The 22,252-nt window shown below is 46.1% G+C and overlaps 1 protein-coding gene across 2 annotated transcripts in view; it reads right to left on the minus strand.

Annotated features, from left to right (window-relative positions):
- LOC308462190 (myosin-6) overlaps positions 1-22,252 on the minus strand; it is a 60,310-nt gene that overhangs the window by 27,424 nt on the left and 10,634 nt on the right. The window contains exons 10-20 of one of the 2 annotated variants that reach the window (XM_080979586.1): positions 21,769-21,867; positions 20,170-20,273; positions 19,089-19,227; positions 18,475-18,593; positions 15,684-15,833; positions 14,734-14,904; positions 13,661-13,970; positions 11,678-11,751; positions 11,227-11,314; positions 9,459-9,576; positions 5,423-5,546 (exon numbers count right to left, since the gene is read on the minus strand). In XM_080979586.1, the coding sequence (XP_080835712.1) occupies positions 5,423-5,546; positions 9,459-9,576; positions 11,227-11,314; positions 11,678-11,751; positions 13,661-13,970; positions 14,734-14,904; positions 15,684-15,833; positions 18,475-18,593; positions 19,089-19,227; positions 20,170-20,273; positions 21,769-21,867 (1,496 nt within the window). Of the gene's footprint in view, positions 1-5,422; positions 5,547-9,458; positions 9,577-11,226; positions 11,315-11,677; positions 11,752-13,660; positions 13,971-14,733; positions 14,905-15,683; positions 15,834-18,474; positions 18,594-19,088; positions 19,228-20,169; positions 20,274-20,816; positions 20,880-21,768; positions 21,868-22,252 lie in introns of those variants that run through there. The other variant, XM_080979587.1, reaches the window with a different exon arrangement.

Consider the following 22,252-nt stretch of genomic DNA (forward strand, 5'->3'; position numbering starts at 1 on the left):
AGGTGGGAAGGATGCATGTCGTCCACACTGTCCACCCCCCAGGTGGCACTGTGGTCTAAACCACTGAGCCGCTTGGGCATGGGTAGGCAAACTAAGGCCCAGGGGCTGGATATGGCACAATCGCCTTCTAAATCTGGCCCGCAGACGGTCCAAGAATCAGTGTGTTTTTACAGGAGTAGAGTGTGTGCTTTTATTTAAAATGCATCTCTGGGTTATTTGTGGGGCATAGGAATTCGTTCATATTTTTTTCCAAAATATAGTCTGGCCCCCCACAAGGTCTGAGGGACAGTGGACCAGCCCCCTGCTGAAAAAGTTTGCTGACCCCTGCTCTTGCGCTTGCCGATTAGAGGGTCGGCGGTTCGAATCCCCACAACGGGCTGAGCTCCCATTCGCAGCTCCTGCCAATCTAGCAGTTCGAAAGCACGCCAGTGCAAGTAGATAAATAGTTACTGCTGTGGCGGGAAGGTAAACAACATTTCCGTGCACTCTGGTTTCCGTCACGGTGTCCCGTTGCGCCAGAAGCGGTTTAGTCCTGCTGGCCACACAACCCGGAAAGCTGTCTGTGGACAAACGCTGGCTCCCTTGGCCTGAAGAGAGATGAGTGCCGCAACCCTATAGTCGCCTTTGACTGGACTTAACCGTCCAGGGGTCATTTGCCTTTTACCTTTTTACCATCTACCAGGAAGGTAAAAATAGAGGTTGTTAATTACAGAGTCAAGTATTGCTGCCAAATGGGATCTTTTGGTGTCAGTAGCTCGGTGGCAGAGCTGATGGTTTGCATTCAGAAGATCCCAGATTCAGACCCTGGCATCTCCAGGTACGACAGGGAAGGACCCCCATCTGAATCCTGCAGAGCTGCTGGCAGCCAGGGCAGTGGTAAGAAATCTGCAGGGCCCATCAGTGGGGCTAGATCACAGCTTCTTGCCAACTTTGGGTGTGATTCAGTCATATACCGGTCAATTCAGGTTTCGCCATTAAAGTTGATTCGTCGCGTAACAAGAGCGATAAAGAGAGAGATGAGGAAACAAATTTCAAAATGTGAGCTGATGCTTACTCAATGCAGCAGCACCGACTCTCTCTGCAAGCAAACCAGAATCAACGCACAACAGATCACCAACGTCGTCTAACCTCCCCACAAATCTCATGCAAACAAATCTGGAAATATGCTCAATGAGCAGGTCACATGGAAGCAACCAAGGACTCTCTCTCTCTCTCCAGGACCTTGCGGTTTGTCCCGGTGGCTTTATAAAGTCACTCACTGCTTGAACTTGCAGTTGGAGATCATTCTTCTCCTGCAACAGGGAGACCATCTTTTCCTCCAGCTCCTTCCTCCGAGTCTCCGATTTCTCCAGGGCTTCCTTCAGCCGCCCAAATTCTTCCTTCATTGTCTGTGGAGAAGAAAACAAGACTGATGGACTCAACCAGCCAGCCAGCGGTAGCTGCTTAAAAGGAAATGCGAATGGCAGGTTTATATATTGGGAAGGGATGTTTCAAAGCTGGTAGAGCAAGGCTGCTTCGGGACCTTTTCCAACTTCAGATTGAAGGTGTGGGGTTGGGTGCTTGAACGGTTTTGCAACCGGAAAATAACGGCCCTCGTTTGTAGAAGACTAGGATGCAAAGGGTTCAGCCTGGCCTTCACTGTTTGTGTATTTATTTCATAAAAAATTATATTCCACTTGATTGTAAAATAAAACCCCAGTGACCTCAAAGCATGTTACAAACAGAATTTAAAAAATGAAATTATCAGCAAACAGTTTTTAAATAATTTGAAAACCTTCCAAAAAAAGTTATTAAAACTGATCAGCTAAAACTTACGATTAAAGCGTCAACACCCTACACATCTGGATAGGCTTGCCTAAACAAAAAATATTTCCAGGAGGCACCGGAAGGAGTAAAAAGCAAAGGCCTGGTGTCAATAGGCAGGAAAGTGTGGGAGCTGCCACATTGAAAGACTTAATTTCTTACAAATGTGGAATGAGCATCGTGTCAAACATGTAACAGGGCCAATTCTGCATGAATTACACTGTTGCGCAAGGTGTTTATATATTTGTGGAGTGTATAAACTGCCTGCAATGAACCCCTGTGAGCAAATCAGGGATAGCTTGGAGCACTCGACGGCCTTCCAGATGTTTTTGGATGGACTCAAGTGTGGCAGCCCTTAATTTATTTATTTTTAACCCTTAGCAGTTCTGGATAAATTTCAGTCGTAATCCGAGAAGCGTTACCTGCATCTCCTTCTCGGTCTCTGCGCTCTTGAGCAGAGGCTTGATTTTGAAGAACAGCTTCATCCAAGGCCAGTTTTTCACCCCCATGAACGCCCGGATGTTCCACTGAATCACCAGCAACGCATCCCTGGGGAAAGGAGGGTAAGGAAACGGGGGATTTAGCCCCTTAGCAGGGGAAAGCGTCTCCCCCACCTTCCTGCCAGAAACCCTGGAGGAACTATGACTGTCACAGTGGGCAGGCCTGAGCTAAGGGACTCAATATTCCGACTTGGGGGTAAGGCAGCCCTCTATGTCCCTGTGGTTTTCAGTGATTGGTCAAAATTTCAACTCTTTACCCTCCAGGCTTTGACCAATTGGCTGCCTTGCCTCCTCTTCCATTGCTGTGCATTGTATTCTGCACCACTGCTTTTATTTATTTATTCTGATACGGATTGCTTTTTGGTTTTGAAAACAAGGTTCCAGGCAAGGAGAAAAAAAGAAACTGCAATTCGTGAGGTCTTGGTGGTCATTGTTGTAGAGTTCCACAGGTTTTTTTTTCCTTCCCATGGGCCCCCTTTTTCACTTCATTTATTAATTTTATTAAGTTTCTGTACTGCCCTTCATCCGAGGATCACAGGGCAGTTTATGGTATAAAACGCAATATAAAATGATTTTTAAAATGATTCTAACTGCACGTTCTTGCTTATTTTAATTGCGTGTGCTTGTAACTCGCCCTGGGAACCATTTGCCGAAGGACAGACTATAAGTGCAAATAAATAAGTACTGTATATGTACAGTGGTACCTCGGGTTAAGTACTTAATTCGTTCTGGAGGTCAGTTCTTAACCTGAAACTGTTCTTAACCTGAAGCACCACTTTAGCTAATGGGGCCTCCTGCTGCTGCCGCACCGCTGGAGCACGATTTCTGTTCTCATCCTGAAGCAAAGTTCTTAACCCGAGGTAATATTTCTGGGTTAGCGGAGTCTGTAACCTGAAGCGTCTGTAACCTGAAGCATATGTAACCTGAGGTACCATTGTACTAGCCAAATATCTTTTAAACAGTCACGTTGCCTAGCAAAGCAACTGCCCACCAGCATTTCTGACAACCATCAAGAGCGGGTCTTCTTGTGACCGCAAAAGGTGCTTCCAGGCTGTCCCTATTTTCAGATGGGGTTCTGTCCCATGCTGCAAAATTTTGGCTGCACAATTACAGTCGTTTGAGGAAACAAGCCTGCCTGCCCCTAAAGACCAGACTTCTTTTTTCTGCGATAAGCAAAATGATGGGGTAATGCGCTTGCTTTGATGCAACGCCATCTACGCACCCGTAAACAAATCGGGACAAATGCTCATTAAATAGTCAAAACTAACTAAGATTCCCTGCGAACCAAATGCTCTGAAAATGCATTCGGAAAGTGCCTGCAGCACGTTTGTTGAAATGGAATAACAGGTGATCCTGTGGAAATCTTGTTATTGTGAATCTCCCTCTTCCAGATACCGTGGAAATCGATTCTTACTCCCGCCCAACCTGCAAGTTAAGAAGGGATAATCACGGCGCTCACCGACGTTCCATAATCTTCTTAAACTCGATGCGCATAAGCTGACCCCTGGCCTGCGCCTGGATGCGAGTGATGATGCGGGAAAGGCGTTCGTCTCGCATTTCCTCCAACTGGCCCAGCAGTCCAGCCTTGAAAAACACCTGGAAGGAGAGGGAAAGGTGGGGGGGTCGGCATGAGCACCTCTGGCTAAGCCTCTATCTATCTATCATCTATCTATCAATCAATCAATCAATCAATCTATGTATCATCTATCATCTATCATCTATCATCTATATCTATCTATCTATCATCTATCTATCATCTATCTATCTATCTATCTATCTATCTATCTATCTATCTATCTATCATCTATCTATCTATATCTATCTATCTATCATCTATCTATCTATCTATCTATCTATCTATCTATCTATCTATCTATCTATATCTATCATCTATCTATCATACAATATTGCCCAGATGAGTACCAGTCCTTCTTCTTCTTCCTCTTCTTCTTCTTCTTCTTTTTCTATCACTCGTAGCCGAGTAAGATTGTCTTCCATAAACACAGTCTTAACAATGAGTCTGTAAGTGACTGTGGAGGCCAATTCTGGATCCACACGTCCTTCCACAATGGGGACATTGGTTTCCGGGCAGGATTTGATCACGGTGTGGATTTGCCAATTGTGCCTTCCTCTTAGCACGTTTCTCCCTTGCGTCCTGAGTTCGAGTGTCTTCAAAGGCCAGGACACCTTTGGTAAAGGCTGTTCTCCAATTGGAGCGCTTGCAGGCCAGTGTTTCCCAGTTGTCAGTGTTTATACTACATTTTATACTACAGTTTGACCAAACTGCGGGAGGCAGTGGAAGGCAGGAGTGCCTGGCGTGCTCTGGTCCATGGGGTCACAAAGAGTCGGACACGACTAAACGACTAAAAACAACAACAACATACTACATTTTTTTAGATTTGCCTTGAGAGAGTCTTTAAACCTCTTTTGCTGACTGCCAGCATTACACTTTCCATTTTGAAGTTTGGAATAGAGTAGTTGCTTTGAAAGACAATAATCAGGTATCCGCACAACATGACCAGTCCAGCGAAGTTGATGTTGAAGAATCATTGCTTCAACACTGGTGATCTTTGCTTCTTCCAGTACACTGGCATTAGTTCGCCTGTCTTCCCAAGTGATGTGTAAAATTTTTAAGAGACACCGTTGATGGAATCTTTCAAGGAGTTGGAGATGGCGTTTATAAGTGGTCCATGTTTCACAAGCATACAGGAAGGTTGGTAGTACAACAGCTATGTAAACAAGCATTTTGAGTCCAGCTCTATACATCTGAGTCTCAGTGCTGACAACACTTCCCTATCCGACTGACGGGTGTCAATCACCCCAGCGGTACCAAGTTTTATTGCAGATTGCTTGCTTAGAGCAACAAATCCATATGAACTTCTTGCAGTTTAGAAACTGACTGGGAAACACACCAAAAAGGGTGGGTGAACAAAATATTAAAGGGAATGCAGAGACACCCCACAAGCAAATTACTGTGATATAACCGCTCTACGAAATCAAATCAGAACAAATGCTCAATAAATACTGGATATTGTCTAATGACCACATAAGTTATGTGAAAGTTAATCAGGATGGATGCTGAATAAACAGGCTGTCTGGAAGTGGCTGCAAAGGCTCACCTTAGTGTGGCCAAACTTGTACTGGTTGTGGTCGATATCTAAGGAGCCCAAGAGCTTCTCTGCTCCCTTCCGGCTGTCGATGAACTGGCCCTCAGGGATGGCAGCTGGGTTCAGGATACGGTACCTGGTGGGGAGGGAAATATTCTGTTAGATTCCCCTGCCAAAGCTGTAAGATGCTTCTGATGGGAAGAAAGTAGAGGGGCGTAAAACCAGGACGGCATATTTCTTAATTGACCTGTTTTAGGCCTATTTTCAATTTGGGTCAGTGAATGATTAATGTTGTTGTTTCTTTGAACCTTTGTTGTTGTTAATCAATTTATATATCACTTAGTGCCAAAATAGCCTTCTAAGCAGTTTACAAGTATATTTTTTTTTTTAAAATAATATTTATTAAAATTTTCAAAAAAAAAAAAAAAAAAAAAAAGAAAATACAGAAAGCAAGAATTTACATACGTTCATAGCCTTATTTTCATATATCCGCTTTCTGGGACTCCCCCCTTCCCCCACCCCTACCATATTCCTTTTTCATATTGTTGGCTCCACAAGCTCTCAGTTCTAATTAAAAACTTAATTTGTTAAACCATTATTCGAATTTAAAATTTCTGCACTCCACATCAATACCCTTAATAAAACACCAAAAAATTTCTTTCCCAAGGCCCACCCCATTTTCATTCCACAATTTCCCTTTTTTTAATAATAAAAACTCCCCACATAATAAAAGTATCAGAAATAAGAAATAAGGAGTATAATAGATAAGACAAAGCTAGTTCAAAAAAAAGAAGTTAACAAGCCTTTGGATTATAGTTCTCCCCCCCTGTCCCCGGTTTAATTTCCCCCTGACCACCAAGCCATGTTATCCGCCTGGGATTCTTACAATCCATAAATCACCTATTTCCCCCAACTCCTTGCTGGTTTTTTCTTTTCTTTTTTTTTTTTTTCCCTTTCATAAACATTTTTAGAACCCTTAACTTCAGATCTATAATAAAACTCCCCCCATTGTTCTTTCCAAATTGTAGTCCAGTTTCCTCTTGTTCTGCTGCTGAAACGTTCTAATTCAGAAGCTTAGTAAGTCTGCAGGGATTATTATTATTCAGGAACAAAAACTTGCGTTCAGTCCCTTCCTTTCTTCAATAGAAAATTCTATTGTCTCCTTTAGCTGAACACCCTGTAGACAAAATATTGTTTCCGTTTCGCAGCTTTCCCAGAAGATAACCAGTCCTGTAAAATTCCAATGGTGTTTTTTTTCACTTACGACCATCTTTGTAATGTCCCGAAACTCCTCTAGGGGGATTGTTATAACTTTGTCTTCTCTAGTCCAAAAGTCCGATTGTTATCCATATTTTCGCCATTTTGTATCCAAGTTTTAACAAATTGTAGCAAATTGTAACAAATTTAGCCAGCAAAGTTCTCATAATAAAATCCTCTCTGCTTTCCGACTTTGACAGCTACTTTGACAGCTGTCAAAATCTCCGACTCTTTTCACCAGGCTCTCTCTTCAATCACCCCGGTTCCCAGGGGGGGGGGGTTACGTTTCTTCTCCCTCAGTTCATCCTCCAGCACAGTTCTTATAATTCCCCATCGTGAAATTCTTAGTTTTTATCAGCAATACAAATCTTTTTGGACCTTGGTTGCCCCGTCCTTGTCTTGAAAGGTTTACAATAGGGGGGGGGACTGACTTCCTTTTTGGATCCCCCCCCGCTCGTATCCAATTCAAAAAGAAATTCTTTTTTTCCTCCTTTTAAACCCAGTTTCCAAATTACTCACGGGTTGTTGTCTAAAAGTCCGAATTTTCAATAGAAGAAGTCAGCGCTCTCCGCCGGATGGCATGCGGCTGCGCTCGGCAGGGATAGCAGAGGACTCAAAGCACCACGCTTCTCCCCGGCACCCGATCCTTAGCCTTTAAAAAGGCTCCTTCACGAGTCGGGAGGGCGCTAGCGGTGCCAGCCGAGTCTCCATGTCCACGACCCTCGTGGCCGTGGTTTTTAAGGGTCCCCGCATCGCCGGTGCGGTAGGACCCAGCCCCTGCCGAGCAGACTCCCTCCGGAGCTCGGAGGGAGTCCGCCATTCGGCGATGGCGCCAACCCGGAAGTCCAGCAGTTTACAAGTATAAAGGCCAATGGCACAAATAATAAATAAGCACCCATAATGAAAACACAAAATAAAGCAGTTCCATTAGAACATGTTGTAATGTACTATTTTTCGTAAATATTACTTATAGTATTTGGCTATATGGCTAGGGGCGCAGAAGCAAGTGCCTGGGAGCAGTGCTGGATTTACGTATAAGCTAAACAAGCTATAGCTTAGGGCCCCACTCTCTTGGGGGCCCCCAAAAAAAATTAAAGGGGGAAAAACCTACATACAGCAACAGTGTTTTGTGTTGTGTAGGCTCCTATGATGTAAGTCATGGGCCCCGCCAATAATAATAATAATAATAATAATAATAATAATTTATTATTTGTACCCCACCCATCTGGCTGGGTTTCCCCAGCCACTCTGGGCGGCTTTCATAGAAACCAAAAATACACTAAAATATCACAGATTAAAAACTTCCCTGAACAGGGCTGCCTTAAGATGTCTTCTGAATGTCAGGTAGTTATTTATCGCTTTGACATCTGATGGGAGGGCATTCCACAGGGCGGGCACCACTACCGAGAAGGCCCTCTGCCTGGTTCCCTGTAGCTTTGCTTCTCGCAATGAGGGAACCGCCAGAAGGCCCTTGGCACTGGACCTCAGCGTCCGGCAGAACGATGGGGGTGGAGATGCTCCTTCAGGTATACTGGGCCGAGGCCGTTTAGGGCTTTAAAGGTCAACACCAGCACTTTGAATTGTGCTCGGAAACGTACTGGGAGCCAATGCAGATATTTCAAGACCAGTGTTATGTGGTCTCGGTGGCCGCCCCCAGTCACCAGTCTAGCTGCCGCATTCTGGATTAGCTGTAGTTTCCGAGTCACCTTCAAAGGTAGCCCCACATAGAGCGCATTGCAGTAGTCCAAGCGGGAGATAACTAGAGCATGCACCACTCTGGCGAGACAGTCCGCGGACAGGTAGGGTCTCAGCCTGCGTACCAGGTGGAGTTGGTAAGCAGCTGCCCTGGATACAGAATTGACCTGCGCCTCCATGGACAGCTGTGTGTCCAAAATGACTCCCAGGCTGCGCACCTGGTCCTTCAGGGGCACAGTTACCCTATTCAGGACCAGGGAGTCCTCCACACCAGCCCGCCCCCTGTCCCCCAAAAACAGTACTTCTGTCTTGTCAGGATTCAACTTCAATCCGTTAGCCGCCATCCATCCTCCAACCGCCTCCAGGCACTCACACAGGAGCCTACTAGCCTGCTCCCTAAAATATCACTGGTTTGTTCATTTCTATATATAGGGTGCCTACATGCTGCATGGACTGGTTGCAGGGCAACATGTAGCATGCAGCTGCAGACTGGAGTGCAGCACAGTTGAATGTAGGTCAAGCTGTTGTACCTGTTATCTAACATTAAAGAGTGCTTGTAGACTGATGATCAGGCAGCATAGACTAAGGGTAGGAGTCTTACGCCTACTGATTGATTTCATATATTCAACACAAACAAAAAACAGCGACAATTTGTTGTTGACAAAGGACAGCTGAACATATAAAGGGCCCCATTACCTTCAGTAGCTGAGGGCCTCATCAAACCTAAATCCGGCCCTGCTGAGGAGGCAGTTCTAGTCGTAAGAGAATGCCAGAGTTCTAGATTGCAATTCCATCTCCTCCAAAACCTTCTAAAGAACCATCGGACTGAGCAGAGCTACCATGCTGGTGTGTAAAGGCAACCCGTGCTCCAGATATTTTTACTGGCTAATTAATTGCACGTTGCTGTCCGTTGTCCGCCATCAATGACCAGGCCGTTTCATGACCTCCAAAGAGAGCCATTTGCCCTCCCAAGAACAGTACTGTTATGAAAGGCATTTTTCAATGGCGCGGAAGGTAGCAAATATTACAGGTTGCAACAGGCACAGTGCAGAGAAGGGCCACCCTCCACCCAGCGTGACCCCGAAAGCAGATTCACCTTTGCCTGAAGTCCCCGTAAAGGATCCGGTTGGGGAATCCCTTCCGGCAGATCCGGATCCCCTCCAGGACTCCGTTACAGCGCAGCTGGTGCATGACCAGAGCATTATCCATCACTCCTGGCGAAGGGAAAGAGAGAGGGGAGGTATCAGCCGCGTTAGAAATGGGCCTCCTCTGTGCCCTTCATTTGGCTGGGGTCCCATCCAAGCTTAGTTTATGTCGCCACACATCCCATAGTGTCTCTCTAAAACAAGGGTGGGAAGTCTCAGGTCCAGGGGCCACACCCTACACCGTTTTGCAACCTCCTTGAGTATCTTTGCCTGGATGGCATGTGTCATTAATGCCTCTTGCTTGCCTGGTTGGAGGAGAGAGAGGTGTGTGGGTGTGTTGAAACTAACCTGCCGTAAGGTAAAGGTAAAGGGACCCCTGACAGTTAAGTTCAGTCGTGACCGTCTCTGGGGTTGCGGCGCTCATCTCGCTTTATTGACCGAGGGAGCCGGTGTGCAGCTTCCGGGTCATGTGACCAGCATGACTCAGCCGCTTCTGGCAAACCAGAGCAGCGCACGGAAACACCGTTTACCTTCCCGCTGGAGCGGTACTTATTTATCTACTTGCACTTTGGCGTGCTTTCGAACTGCTAGGTTGGCAGGAGCAGGGACCGAGCCACAGGAGCTCACCCCGTTTAGGGGATTCGAACCACCGACCTTCTGATCTGCAAGCCCTAGGCTCTGTGGGTTAGACCACAGCGCCACCCGCGTCCCAATTTGCACCCATTGCTCTACCCTCTTTTTCTTTTGCCCCCACCCACAACTCCATCCCAGAAGGTTGCCCAGGATGGAATGTGGTCTCCAGGCAGAAAAAGGACTCCACACTCCTGCTCCAGAACTGCAGAGCCAGAAGTCTGTAGAGAATGAGACTCTTAACCTCAGGGACGTGGGTTCGAGCCCAGCGTTGGGCAAAAGATTCCTGCATTGTGGGGGTTGGACACCCTTGGGGGTCGCTTCCAATCCATTTGCATTGGGAGAGGAACCTCCCATACACTTAAGAAGTGATGTTTCTATTGCTCTGTGTGGCTCCTGTCCCGTTCCATTTGCCGCTAAAGGTAAAGGTACCCCTGCCCGTACGGGCCAGTCTTGACAGACTCTAGGGTTGTGCGCTCATCTCACTCTAGAGGCCGGGAGCCAGCGCTGTCCGCAGACACTTCCGGGTCACGTGGCTAGCGTGACGAAGCTGCTCTGGCGAGCCAGCGCAGCACACGGAAACGGCGTTTACATTCCCGCTTGGTAAGCGGTCCCTATTTATCTACTTGCACTTTGATGTGTTTTCGAACTGCTAGGTTGGCAGGCGCTGGGACCGAACGACGGGAGCGCACCCCGCCGCGGGGATTCGAACCGCCGACCATGCGATCGGCAAGTCCTAGGTGCTGAGGTTTTACCTACAGCGCCACCTAGAGATCCCGGGCAATGCATTGGGAGAGGAACCTCCCATACACTTAAGAAGTGATGTTTCTATTGCTCTGTGTGGCTCCTGTCCCGTTCCATTTGCCGCTAGAGTTGTGCTAAATATGCCAATAGAGGCAGATTCCCTCCCTGTCTTTTGCACCACCGTTCCTTTTGTTGGTACGCATTTCAGGTAATCACCGCTGGGGGAACGTGAAACCGTAGACACATCCCTGTCTGTGAGTTAGTTGCCCAAGGACCTCCCCAAACCAGCAAACCAGCACCTCCCAGTCCAGTCCACCAGCCCTGTCCCTGTCCCTGTCCCGTTACCAGGGGCCTTCCGTTCATTGGGGATGAGGCACCTCACAAAGTGAGGGTGGGTTGTTTTCAGGTTGGCCATCAGCTTGTTGAGGTTCTCCTGCCAGAGAAAGAGAGAAGGAGAGGGAGAGAGGGAAGAAGATGGAGAGGAGATAAAGAGGGAGGGGAAAGGAGAGGGGGACAGAGGAGGGAGAGAGGGAGAGGCAGAAATGGGAGAGAGAGGGTGGGAAGGAAAAGTAGAAAGGAAGAGAAGAGGTGAGGGAAGACAGAAAAGGTGAGGGAAGAAGAGGCAGGGAAAGGGGGAAGATGAAAGGAGAGAAGGAGGAAAAAAGAGGGAGGAATGTGTGTCAATACTTATTTAGTTTCCAGCAATGTCTTTGCTCCCCCTTGCTTGACTTAAAAAAAAAAATCAAACAAGCACCCCTCTCCCATCTTTTTCGTGGGGCGGCCTTTGGTTTCCTACCCGATGAACTGCAGAAACAGTCTGGAAAGATGATCCTTTCTTCTTCGATCCTTTTCCCTTCCCTCCATCTCCACCTGAGGACAGAAGCGCAGAGAGTGAAGGTTTTGAAAACTCAGGCAAGCCTCCCTCATCAAAGGGATGAGCAAATCAGGTCAATTTTGGTTTCTTTCAGTTTCTCTTCTTCTTTTTCAGTCTTAAATTTAGTTCTCCTACACTGGTCTCCTTCCCAATGACTGTCATTGAAATCTTTCTAATTAACCACTACACTGTGCTGCTCTCATTTCCTGCAGTGCCACTTGCTTCCTTCACTGTATTTTATTTTATTTTATTTATTTAGTTATTGAACTGATATACAGCTCTATACCCGGAGGTCTCAGGGCAGTTCACGGAATAAAACCAAAATATAAAACCACAAAATACATAATCAAAATAAAACCAACAACCCAATACACCCCCCACAAAAAGCACATCTTTTAAAAAGGCATAGGGTGTCAATCAAATCAACCAAAGAAACGTTTTGGCCTGGCGCCTAACAATTTATAATGAAGGCGCCAGGCGAACTTCCCTGGGGAGAGCATTCCACAGATTAGGAGCCACTGCAGAGAAGGCCCCGTTCTTGTGTTGCCACCCTCCGGACCTTTCGAGGAGGAGGCACACAAAGAAGGGCCTCAGAAGGTGATCTCAGGGTCTGGGTAGGTTCATATGGAAAGAGGCATTCCATATGAGGTATTGAGGTCCTGAACCATTTAAGACTTTATTGGTCTAAACCAGCACTTTGAATTGGGCCCGGAAACTAATATTTAGCCAGTGCAGTTGGACCAGGATCAGTATAATATACTCAAACCGTTTTTCTCCGGTGAGCAACCTGGCGGCTGAATTCTGCACCAGCTGAAGTTTCCGAACTGTCTTGAGAGGCAGCCCTACATATAACGCATTGCAGTTACCTAACGTTGAGGTTACCAGAGTATAGACAACAGCAGTTAGGCTATCCCTGTCCTGATAGGGGTGTAGCTGGGTCACCAGCTGAAGCTGATGGAAGGCACTCTGGGCATGTAACATCATGCCAAACTAGGACTGGTAGAAATTCAGTTCAGGGTAGATTTTAACGTGCTTTCTGAAGCAATACGCAAACTGAAATGCAGACGGCTTTTAAATTTGCACTTATCCACATTTTGTGATGCAGCTCCCCAGTGTGATGACACACACAAAAATGTGTATACTGGGGGGAGGCGTGTACTGTGCAAAGATATGCACATAGGAGGGGAAAATAACACATTGCTTTAGTGGAAATTGCTTGTGTTTAAATACTTTTTTGGAAGCTGCCCAGAGTGGCTGGGGAACCACAGTCAGATGGGCGGCATATACAAATTAAAATGATCATGATGATGTTTTTGTCAGGCAAAACCGAATACAGTGGGACCTCGGGTTACAGACGCTTCAGGTTACAGATGCTTCAGGTTACAGACGCTTCAGGTTACAGACTCTGCTAACCCAGAAATAGTACCTCGGGTTAAGAACTTTACTTCAGGATGAGGACAGAAATCGTGTGGTGGCGGCGCGGCGGCAGCGGGAGGCCCCATTAGCTAAAGTGGTGCTTCGGGTTAAGAACGAACCTCCGGAACGAATTAAGTTCTTAACCCGAGGTACCACTGTACTGAAAACGTGCTTCGCTGGGAGAAATTTGCTCTGAATGCTGCCAAATTTCCACAAGGTTTTTCTTCTAAGTAAAAAAAAATATAAATTGCAAACTGAAGCAGAAACGTAACTTAAGGCTGGAAAAAATGAGAAGAAACAGAGAGAACTCAAAGCTAATAGATTCATCTGCCCCCTAATTTGGAGCGTTTTGGGAAATTAAAATGGCAGCCACCCCCCCACCCTCCGGAGTGCCCTGATGCCAGGGCAACTGCCCAAGGATTCTGAGTGCTGGGCCTGGCTTTCTCCTTTCCTCCTTCTCCCTCTCTCCTCCTCGCCCATCCATCTCACCAGCCTCCATGCTCGCGTAGCTGGAGAAAAGCGTCGCAAGGAGCTTGAGGGACGACTTCTGGTAGAGCCCCACCACCGTCTCGTTGAGGGGGTCCTTGTTCTTCTGCAGCCAGCCAAGGATGTTGTAGTCGACGGTGCCGGCGTAATGGATGAGGGAGAAATGGGCCTCTGGCTTGCCCTTAGTGTTGCGGGGCTTCCCAAAGTTGTTCGACTTGCCCAGGTGGTTGTCGTACAGCTTGGCCTTGAAGGTCATGTCGGAGGCTTTCGGGAACATGCACTCCTCCTCCAGGATGGACATGATGCCCAGCGGCTGCACGGAAAGGGGGGGGGGGAAATAGAGTCAAAGCAGCAAGTCAGGGAGACCCGGCTAACCATGGTTTCCTGTTGCATCCGAACTGGGAAACTATAGCAAATCGTTCCCTAACGAGCCAGAATATGAAGCCATGGTTTAAAGTTGTTTGGAAGCTGTTAGCCGTAGTGAAATCAGACGAAACCACAGAAGGAATTGGAAGAACGGGGGAAGAACCCAGAAGTGGTCGAACCATGACCCACCTCCCCATGTATGGTAAAGTGAATTTATTTTAGCAAGGCACAACAAGGGTGCTAATGGCCAGTCCCCTTATATTCAGGGTTGTGTTACACAGTGGTAAGGGGCAAAGCAAATCCAGTAACTGGCATTGGGTGAAAAAGAAGGATTACGTGCCTTTAAAACAAACAAACAAACAAACAAACAAACAAACAAGTAAGTTTCTAGCCCTTAACGTGGCAGGATTCTAGGCTGGGCTTCCACAATCACATCTCGGCTTAATAAATGGAGAGGTGCATGAGCTTCATACAATCTCACTTTCTCCCACCCCTTTCATGCAAACAAGGCAGGGAGCCACAGTTAACTGTGGATTCCTGCTACCTCTGAACCAGGAACAATGCTTAATGGCTTCCTAGCACCTTAACATCATAGCTTCATAGTCTGGCAAATTGGGAAGCCAATGATAAACCCTTCCCCTCCCTCCTGTTTCCCTGATCTTAGTATGCAGGCGTGATTCCATCCCTCAGAGAGCACCTCATAACCACACCTTCTCGATGAGGTCGATGCAGGCTTGGAGGTCCATGCCGAAGTCAATGAAGACCCAGTCAATCCCTTCTTTCTTGTACTCTTCCTGCTCCAGCACAAACATGTGGTGGTTGAAGAACTGCTGCAGCTTCTCGTTGGTGAAGTTGATGCACAGCTGCTCAAAGCTGTTGAACTGAGAGAGGGAGCGAGGAAGGGAAACGAAATCAAGGACTCGAGCAATTTGAAAAACCAGTCTGTCCAGGGTTCATAGCCCCACTCAGCTATGATGATAATGATAATAATAATAATATTTATTTATACCCTGCTGATCTAGGTGGGTTTCCTCAGCCAGTCTGGGCGACTCCCAACATAATAATAATAATAATAATAATAATAATAATAATAATGGCAATAAAAACACGAAACATTAAAAACTTCCCTAAACAGGGCTGCCTTCAGATGTCTTCTGGAAGTCAGATAGTTGTTTATTTCCTTGACATCTGATGGGAAGGCGTTCCACAAGGCGGGCACCACTACCAAGAAGGCCCTCTGCCTGGTTCCCTGTAACCTGACTTCTCGCAATGAGGGAACCGCCAGAAGGCCCTCAGAGCTGGACCTCAGTGTCTGGGCTGAACAATGGGGGTGGAGACGCTCCTTCAGGTATACTGGGCCGAGGCCGTTTAGGGCTTTAAAGGTCAGCACCAACACTTGGAATTGTGCTCAGAAACCTACTACGAGGCTAACTGGGCGACCTTGGGCAAATCACAAACCCTTAGCCTAACCTAGCCAAGCTGAGGACAGATGAGCAGCTCAGAAAACAAGTCACACTTGGAAAGAAACAAAACATGACAGGCTTGCGGTCTGCTGAACAAACCGTGTTCCCCCCAATAGGAAGAGACCAGTCCTCCAGGTAGGGGATATCTACTTAAGGACAATGATCCTATCCGGTGACACCCACCGCAATGTACTCACGTCAAAGATCTCAAATCCTGCGATGTCCAGCACCCCGATGAAATACTGCCGGGGTTGTTTGGTCTCCAATGAGTTGTTGATCCTGACCACCATCCAGCTGAACATTTTTTCATACACAGACTTGGCCAGGGCCCCAATGGAGTAGTACACCTGAGCAGAGGAGCCAGGAGAGGAAGGAAAGGAAAAGTGAGCAACACTTCGGGGAAAGCAATCTGAGTCCCTGTGCCTGGTGGTGCCCTCCAGATATTTTTGGACTCAGCTCCCATCAGTCCCAGCTGGCATGCTTGGAGTTGCAGAAAAATAAATCAAGAGTGCATAGGCTGGTGCGGAGCAGGCCAGTGTGGTGTAGTGGTTAAGAGTGGTGGACTCGTAATCTGGTGAACCGGGTTCGCTTCCCCACTCCTCCACATGCAGCTGCTGGGTGACCTTGGACCAGTCACACTTCTTTGAAGTCTCTCAGCCCCACTCACCTCACAGAGTGTTTGTTATAGGGGAGGAAGGGAAAGGAGATTGTTAGCTGCTTTGAGACTCCTTAGGGTAGTGATAAAGTGGGATATCAAATCCAAAATCTTCTTCTTCTCAGCACCAGATCCTGTACAAGCATGGCAGGGGCTGATGTCCTGGCCAAGGAGAGCAGGCAAATGGAGCCTGGTCTTCTGATGGTAAATCGTTCAAACTGATTTTTAGTACTGTGTTTTTACGGTGTTGTAAGCTGCCCTGGGACCTCATGGCAAAGGGCAGAGAAGACTCCAGCATTGTGACTGCGGCTCGTGTTTCATTAGCCCTCAGATGGAAAACGAGTGAAGTCACAACTAAAGAAGAACTAAAGATGGAATATGTGCAACTTGCGGACCTAACACATAGAATAGGAGAACATACGTTTAAAGAAGACTGGAAAATGTTTATTGACTATATGGAGGGAAACTGTGTTTATTTGAAAACGTGGGCAGCATTAAGATAACTTCAGCAGTGTAAATAAGTTTTGATGGATGTAACAATGGAATACTGAATGGTTTAGTTTATATAAAATATGCAGGGATTTGTGTTATGCGAAATGAACCATGGAAAGAGAAGAAGGGAAGTCCTTGGTATTTTAAGGTTGTTTAAATGAATATTCTAAAATGTAAAACAGAAAATTTAATAAAAATTAAAGGGGGAAAAGACATAATCTTCAGCAGTATCAAGTTATATGGGCTCTGAGCAAGGAGTCCTGCTGCCTTCACTGTGAGCACCTCTCTCTTTATCTTTCAAAGGCTGCTGAGTCCCCAGCCCCCCAAAACCACAGCATTTTTTAAAATGCCCCAGGGCTGCAGAACTTCAAAGAAGAAGGCAGACTGTCCGCTCATTCCTTGACCAATGGTTCTCAAAGGGAGAGGATGGCAAGGACCATCAAAGAAACATATCAACATTTTCAGCATGGTGTAGTATAGCATAGTTTCAAAATATTTCTTCTTATCTGCAGAGTATGGATAGATATCTTTTCAAAACCAAGCCCTGCCAGGAGTCATTTCTTTTCTGTTTTCCAATGTACTGTATTTATCATTTAGAAAATTGGAGTGGCACGGGCAAATTTTTATTCTGAAACTGTGACCCAGAGGGGAAAAAAGTTTGTGAATCGCTGCCCTAGACCAAATGGCTCCTCGGGTCCAGAGTTCCTTTGGTGACCTCTGTTTTAACCCCCACACCACCCAACTTTAGGCACCTCGTACCCCATTTCGTGACTTTGCTACATGACCTGACTGCAAGTAAGACTGATCCCTGCCATGGTGGCTGATGGTGATGAACTTGTGCATAAGGGATTTTATTTGCGGCCTCTGAACTGTTTGTTCTGTTAGTTTCAGCTGTCGAACTCAGGGCGGAGCAGATCATCTGGGTGACAGGTGCACCCTGAACAGAGCCTGGCACCCCCCAAACCCAACGCCCCAGGCAGTCATCTGGGTCACCTGCCCCTAAATCCAACCAGGCTCATTCCAGCTAAGCGGTTTGGTTTTTTTTTAGAAAGGTTTCGATCCCTCCTTTTTTTAGAAGGGTTTCTATCCTTTATTATGACAACAACAATTCAACAACCCTGGGCCTAACATTACATTTCTATTCATGATTAATTAGAAGTTGGTTCTCCCCGTTTCCACAACAGTTTGTGATGTTATTGTTTGTTTTTAAAAAGTTCTCGTGGGAAGCATTTTAGTGCTCCAATCTCCTAATATAAACATTTTTGGGAATGCAACCTTGCCCAAAACACTCACGGTTGCAAAGAAACTTTCTCTAACGTAATGCATGTCAATGTGTTATTTTCACTAATATATATACATTTTAGTGCACGTTAATTGTGATGGGGTGCGGGAACAGCATTGCAAGGTTTGGAGAAGTACAAATTTCGAAGGAGGGCTGTGTTTCGGTTCACGCATTGTTACAAATTGCAAATTGCCTAAGTTTGCCTTTAAATGGACACTGGGTCAAATTTCTCCCCATCTCCAGTCTGAACTGATGCGAATAATGAGGCCAGCACCATCAGCGCCAGCAGCTGCATCCATGTCAAGCTTGCCCAATTGTAAATACCCTATAATGGTGTTTTTCAACCTTGGAACCCCAGGTAGGACTACAACTCCCATCATCCCCTGATGTTGTAGGACTACAACTACCATCATCCCCTGCTAGCTTAGCCAATAGTCAAGGCTGATGGCAGCTGTAGTGTTACAACACCTGGGAACCCAAGGCTGAAGAAATATGGCCTACCACACTCTCTGGAACCTGAGGCCCCGCTGCAGCGCGGCCTGCAAAAAGACATCCTCACCTGTTGGACATTTTGCCCCTTGGTGACATATTCATTGCCAACCTTCACCCTCGGGTGGCAGAGACCCTTGAGGAGGTCGGCTGAGTTCAGGCCCATCAGGTAGGCAGATTTATCTGCATCTGGGGAGGAAAGGAAATATGTATGGCAGATACTGCGGGTGGGATCCTATATTTTCTACTCCTGCAACTTATTTTTTAAGGGGTGGAGGCGTCTGTCCGTTTCAGCTTTGCTACATTTCTCCTTTCTTCAATCTTAAGGTCAGTTCTCCACCTCAATCTGCATTTTTGTTTTATTTTTTAAAGCAAGGCCTCGCCAACAAATTTCTCCTGGTACTACACACACGATGGTACGTCATTTTGCCTAATATCTGAACCTCAGCAAAGCAATCCCCCCTAATTTAATGCATCTTGGGATGGTGTTCCCCCCCCATACATACATTTTAATAGACACACCATCCTAGTATATTTATTCTTTGTGCACGTGACTTGGCTGGAGAACTACAAAATTCAGAGAAATGCTCATTTTTGAGGATGGCTGTGCAAATCCCTTTCCCGCTTCTCCCTGACATTCCCCTTTATCCAACAGATCTCTCCTGCCCTTTGCAAACCACACACCTTCGGTCCCATCGGCCTCAGCCTGCTCCTCCCGCTGTTTCTGCTTAAATTTCATGTTGCCGTAGTGCATGATGGCGCCAGTCAGCTTGTAAACCCCGACTTTCTCCTCTGGGGTGAAACCCAGGACATCAAAGGCACTCTATGTATATATGGAAGAAAGAAAGAAAGAAAGAAAGAAAGAAAGAAAGAAAGAAAACGTCACCGAGGACGCTTCTCAAATTGGCACCATTCACTTTTGACACCCCCCCACACACTACATTTCCTGCACTCCAGGAGCTGCCAGCAGGTGGTGCTGTTCCAGTTCTGTAGCCACAAGATAGCTCTCCCTTATGAAATACAGTGGTACCTCAGGTTACATACGCTTCAGGTTACAGACTCCGCTAACCCAGAAATAGTACCTCGGGTTAAGAACTTTGCTTCAGAATGAGAACAGAAATCGTGCTCCAGCAGCGCGGCAACAGCAGGAGGACCCATTAGCTAAAGTGGTGCTTCAGGTTAAGAACAGTTTCAGGTTAAGAACGGACCTCCGGAACGAATTAAGTACTTAACCCGAGGTACCACTGTATGCAGAAATGGAGAAACTTACCGGAAGAGTAAGAAATTAAGATAACAAACTTTTTATAAAAGAATGGAAATGGTTTATTGAGTATTAACAGATAAATTGTAAACAGGTCAGAACATTGGCAGGGTTATTGTAACAACCTGCAGTTTTATAAGAGTATATATTTAAAGGAGATGAATAAATGAGCAAATTAAGATGGATAAATGAGCAAATTAAGTTCATTTGGATATGCAGAAGATATCAAAAACAAATTTAAGGAACCGCAGAAAGAAGGAGAAGGAAGTCAAGCTTTGAAATGTTAAAACGATTGTAAAATGATTGAAATGTATAAACCTGAAAAGCATTTAAAAAATACAAGATAGCTCTACCCAGGGATTGCTACACCCAGGATTTTGGTCATCTTTTTCAATATGGCGCCCTCTGAGAGACCAAATTTTGGCGCCCCTAATTGGATCTTCTTAACACATGGGAAATGGCTGACGTCCCTTCCCCTCCCTGTGTTTATGCAAAGAGACTCACGTCTGTAGCCATCAGCTCGTCTGAGTCGTCGATGGAGGCCACAGTCACCTCTCCTTGGGAGATGTAGCTGTAGTCGTAGGGGTTGTTTGTGACCAGAAGCAGGTCTTTTGGGGGAAGAAACAGGGGGATGAAGAGGGGGGTTAACAGCAGACTGTGTTCAGGGCATGACTCCCCAGAAAACATCGGCTCAAAGAACGATTTGGTCACAATGCGGATATTTCATTTAAACCCATTTAAACTTATTGTAGATTTATAGTTAGACTTGTTATCGCCTGGTTTCGGAAAGCCTCGCATCCTTATCAAATTGGCTTAGCAGAGTTTGGTAACTGCCCCTAATGGGGAAACTGACCAAGAAAATACAGCGTAGCTAAAGGAAAAAGGAGACAGCGTGGTTTGGTGGTTAGAGCAGTGTTTCTCAAACCTGGGCCTCCAGCTGTTTTCAGACTACAATTCCCATCGTCCTTGACCGCCGGCTAACAAGGGATGGTGGGCATTGTAGTCCAAAAACAGCTGGTGATCCGAGTCTGGGAAACACTGGGTTCGAGTGTCAGACCAGAACCTGGGAGAGACCAGGGTTCAAATTCCCACTTGGCCATTAAGCTCCCTGGGTGACTTCGGGCTGCTTGATGCCTCTCCGCCTAACCTACCTGGCAGGGCTGTTGTGAGAATAAAATGGAGGGGAAGAAGAGAACCATGAGCTCCTCAGAGGAAAGATGGGATGTAATAAATAAATAATTTTACAACTGACTGGTACTGTTCTGTGGATGAGGTAAGAATAGCAATCCTGAATTTCCACGGACATCAAGATTATTCAGCCCACACTTTTCAATGCATTTCCCTTTCCTGTACTGCAGAAAGTTCACTTGCTGCACTAGGCTGGCAGAGACCTTTATTCTGCTTGACTACTGCAATGTGCTGTTTGTGGGGCTGCCCTTGTGTATAGTCTAGAAGCTGCAGAGAATGCAGAATGCGGTGGCCAAACGGTTCACAGGAGCAGGCAACTGGCAACACACTACACTTCTGCTGAGAGATGGGTTGCCAGTTTGCTACTGAATCAGGTGCAAGGTTCTTGTGTTAATTCACAAAACCCTAAACACCTCGGGACCAAATTCCCTTTAGGACCATAGGTCCCTTACGTTCTGCCTCGATCACTGAGATCCTCCAACGGGGCATTTCTGGTGGTTCCCCCATGTCCCAAAGGCTTGGTCAGCCTTCACTAGGGACCAAGCCTTGAGTGCAGCAGGACCCGGCCGGTGGAACTGCTTGCCACTAAAGGTTCAGCAGGGATCGCCCCAGCCTTCTTTTAGGCATCCCCGAAAAGCAGTGTTGTTTAGACAGGCCTTTGAATCGGGAACCTCCTTTTAACTAATCAGCATTTATTTGATGTTTCTACTGATGTCTTTACGAATGTTTTTATTTATGCTATTGTAAATTTGTTTATGGGATACTACGTTGCTGTATTTTTTTTATTATGAAAGAGCAGTCTATAAAATCTAAAATAAAAATAAATAAATGTGCAAACCTAAAGTTCTGGTATACACATGAATCCGCCGCCCCCCCCCCCCCAGTTATGGAGAAACACAAAACCGAAATACTCACCCAGAAGCTCTGGCTTCTTGTTGGACAGGATCTGGTAGAATATATGGTAGTTTCTCTCAGCTTTGAGCTGGAAAATCACCCGGGACTTTTCCAGGAGATCTGAGAGAGAAGGGGGCAGGGGGCTGTGTGAATACTGAATTGATGCAAGCTGTGTAAAATCTAGGACAGCCGCTTACACCTTGCCAAAAAGCAACAACACAAAAAACACATAGTTGCACAGGATTGGCATATATTAATTTATATGCCTAGATGCAAATTTAGATATCACTACTACATATAAGTATTTATTTATCTGCTTATCCTTTTAGGCTCTCTCAGAGCAGCGTACAAAATCAGTTCTAAGACACTCCTTGCCCTCAGGTATAGCAAATGGGGAAGAGGGGAAATATCAGTTTTTTAATGGATGAAACAGGTTAGTTGCTTTTAGAGTCTGTAGAGATGGTTTCATTTGCATTAGTGTTTGTTGAATTGATATTATTGTTAT

This window comes from Podarcis pityusensis (genome assembly GCF_964106645.2).
Source record: "Podarcis pityusensis genome assembly, chromosome: 13".
NCBI classification, from domain to species: domain Eukaryota; kingdom Metazoa; phylum Chordata; class Lepidosauria; order Squamata; family Lacertidae; genus Podarcis; species Podarcis pityusensis.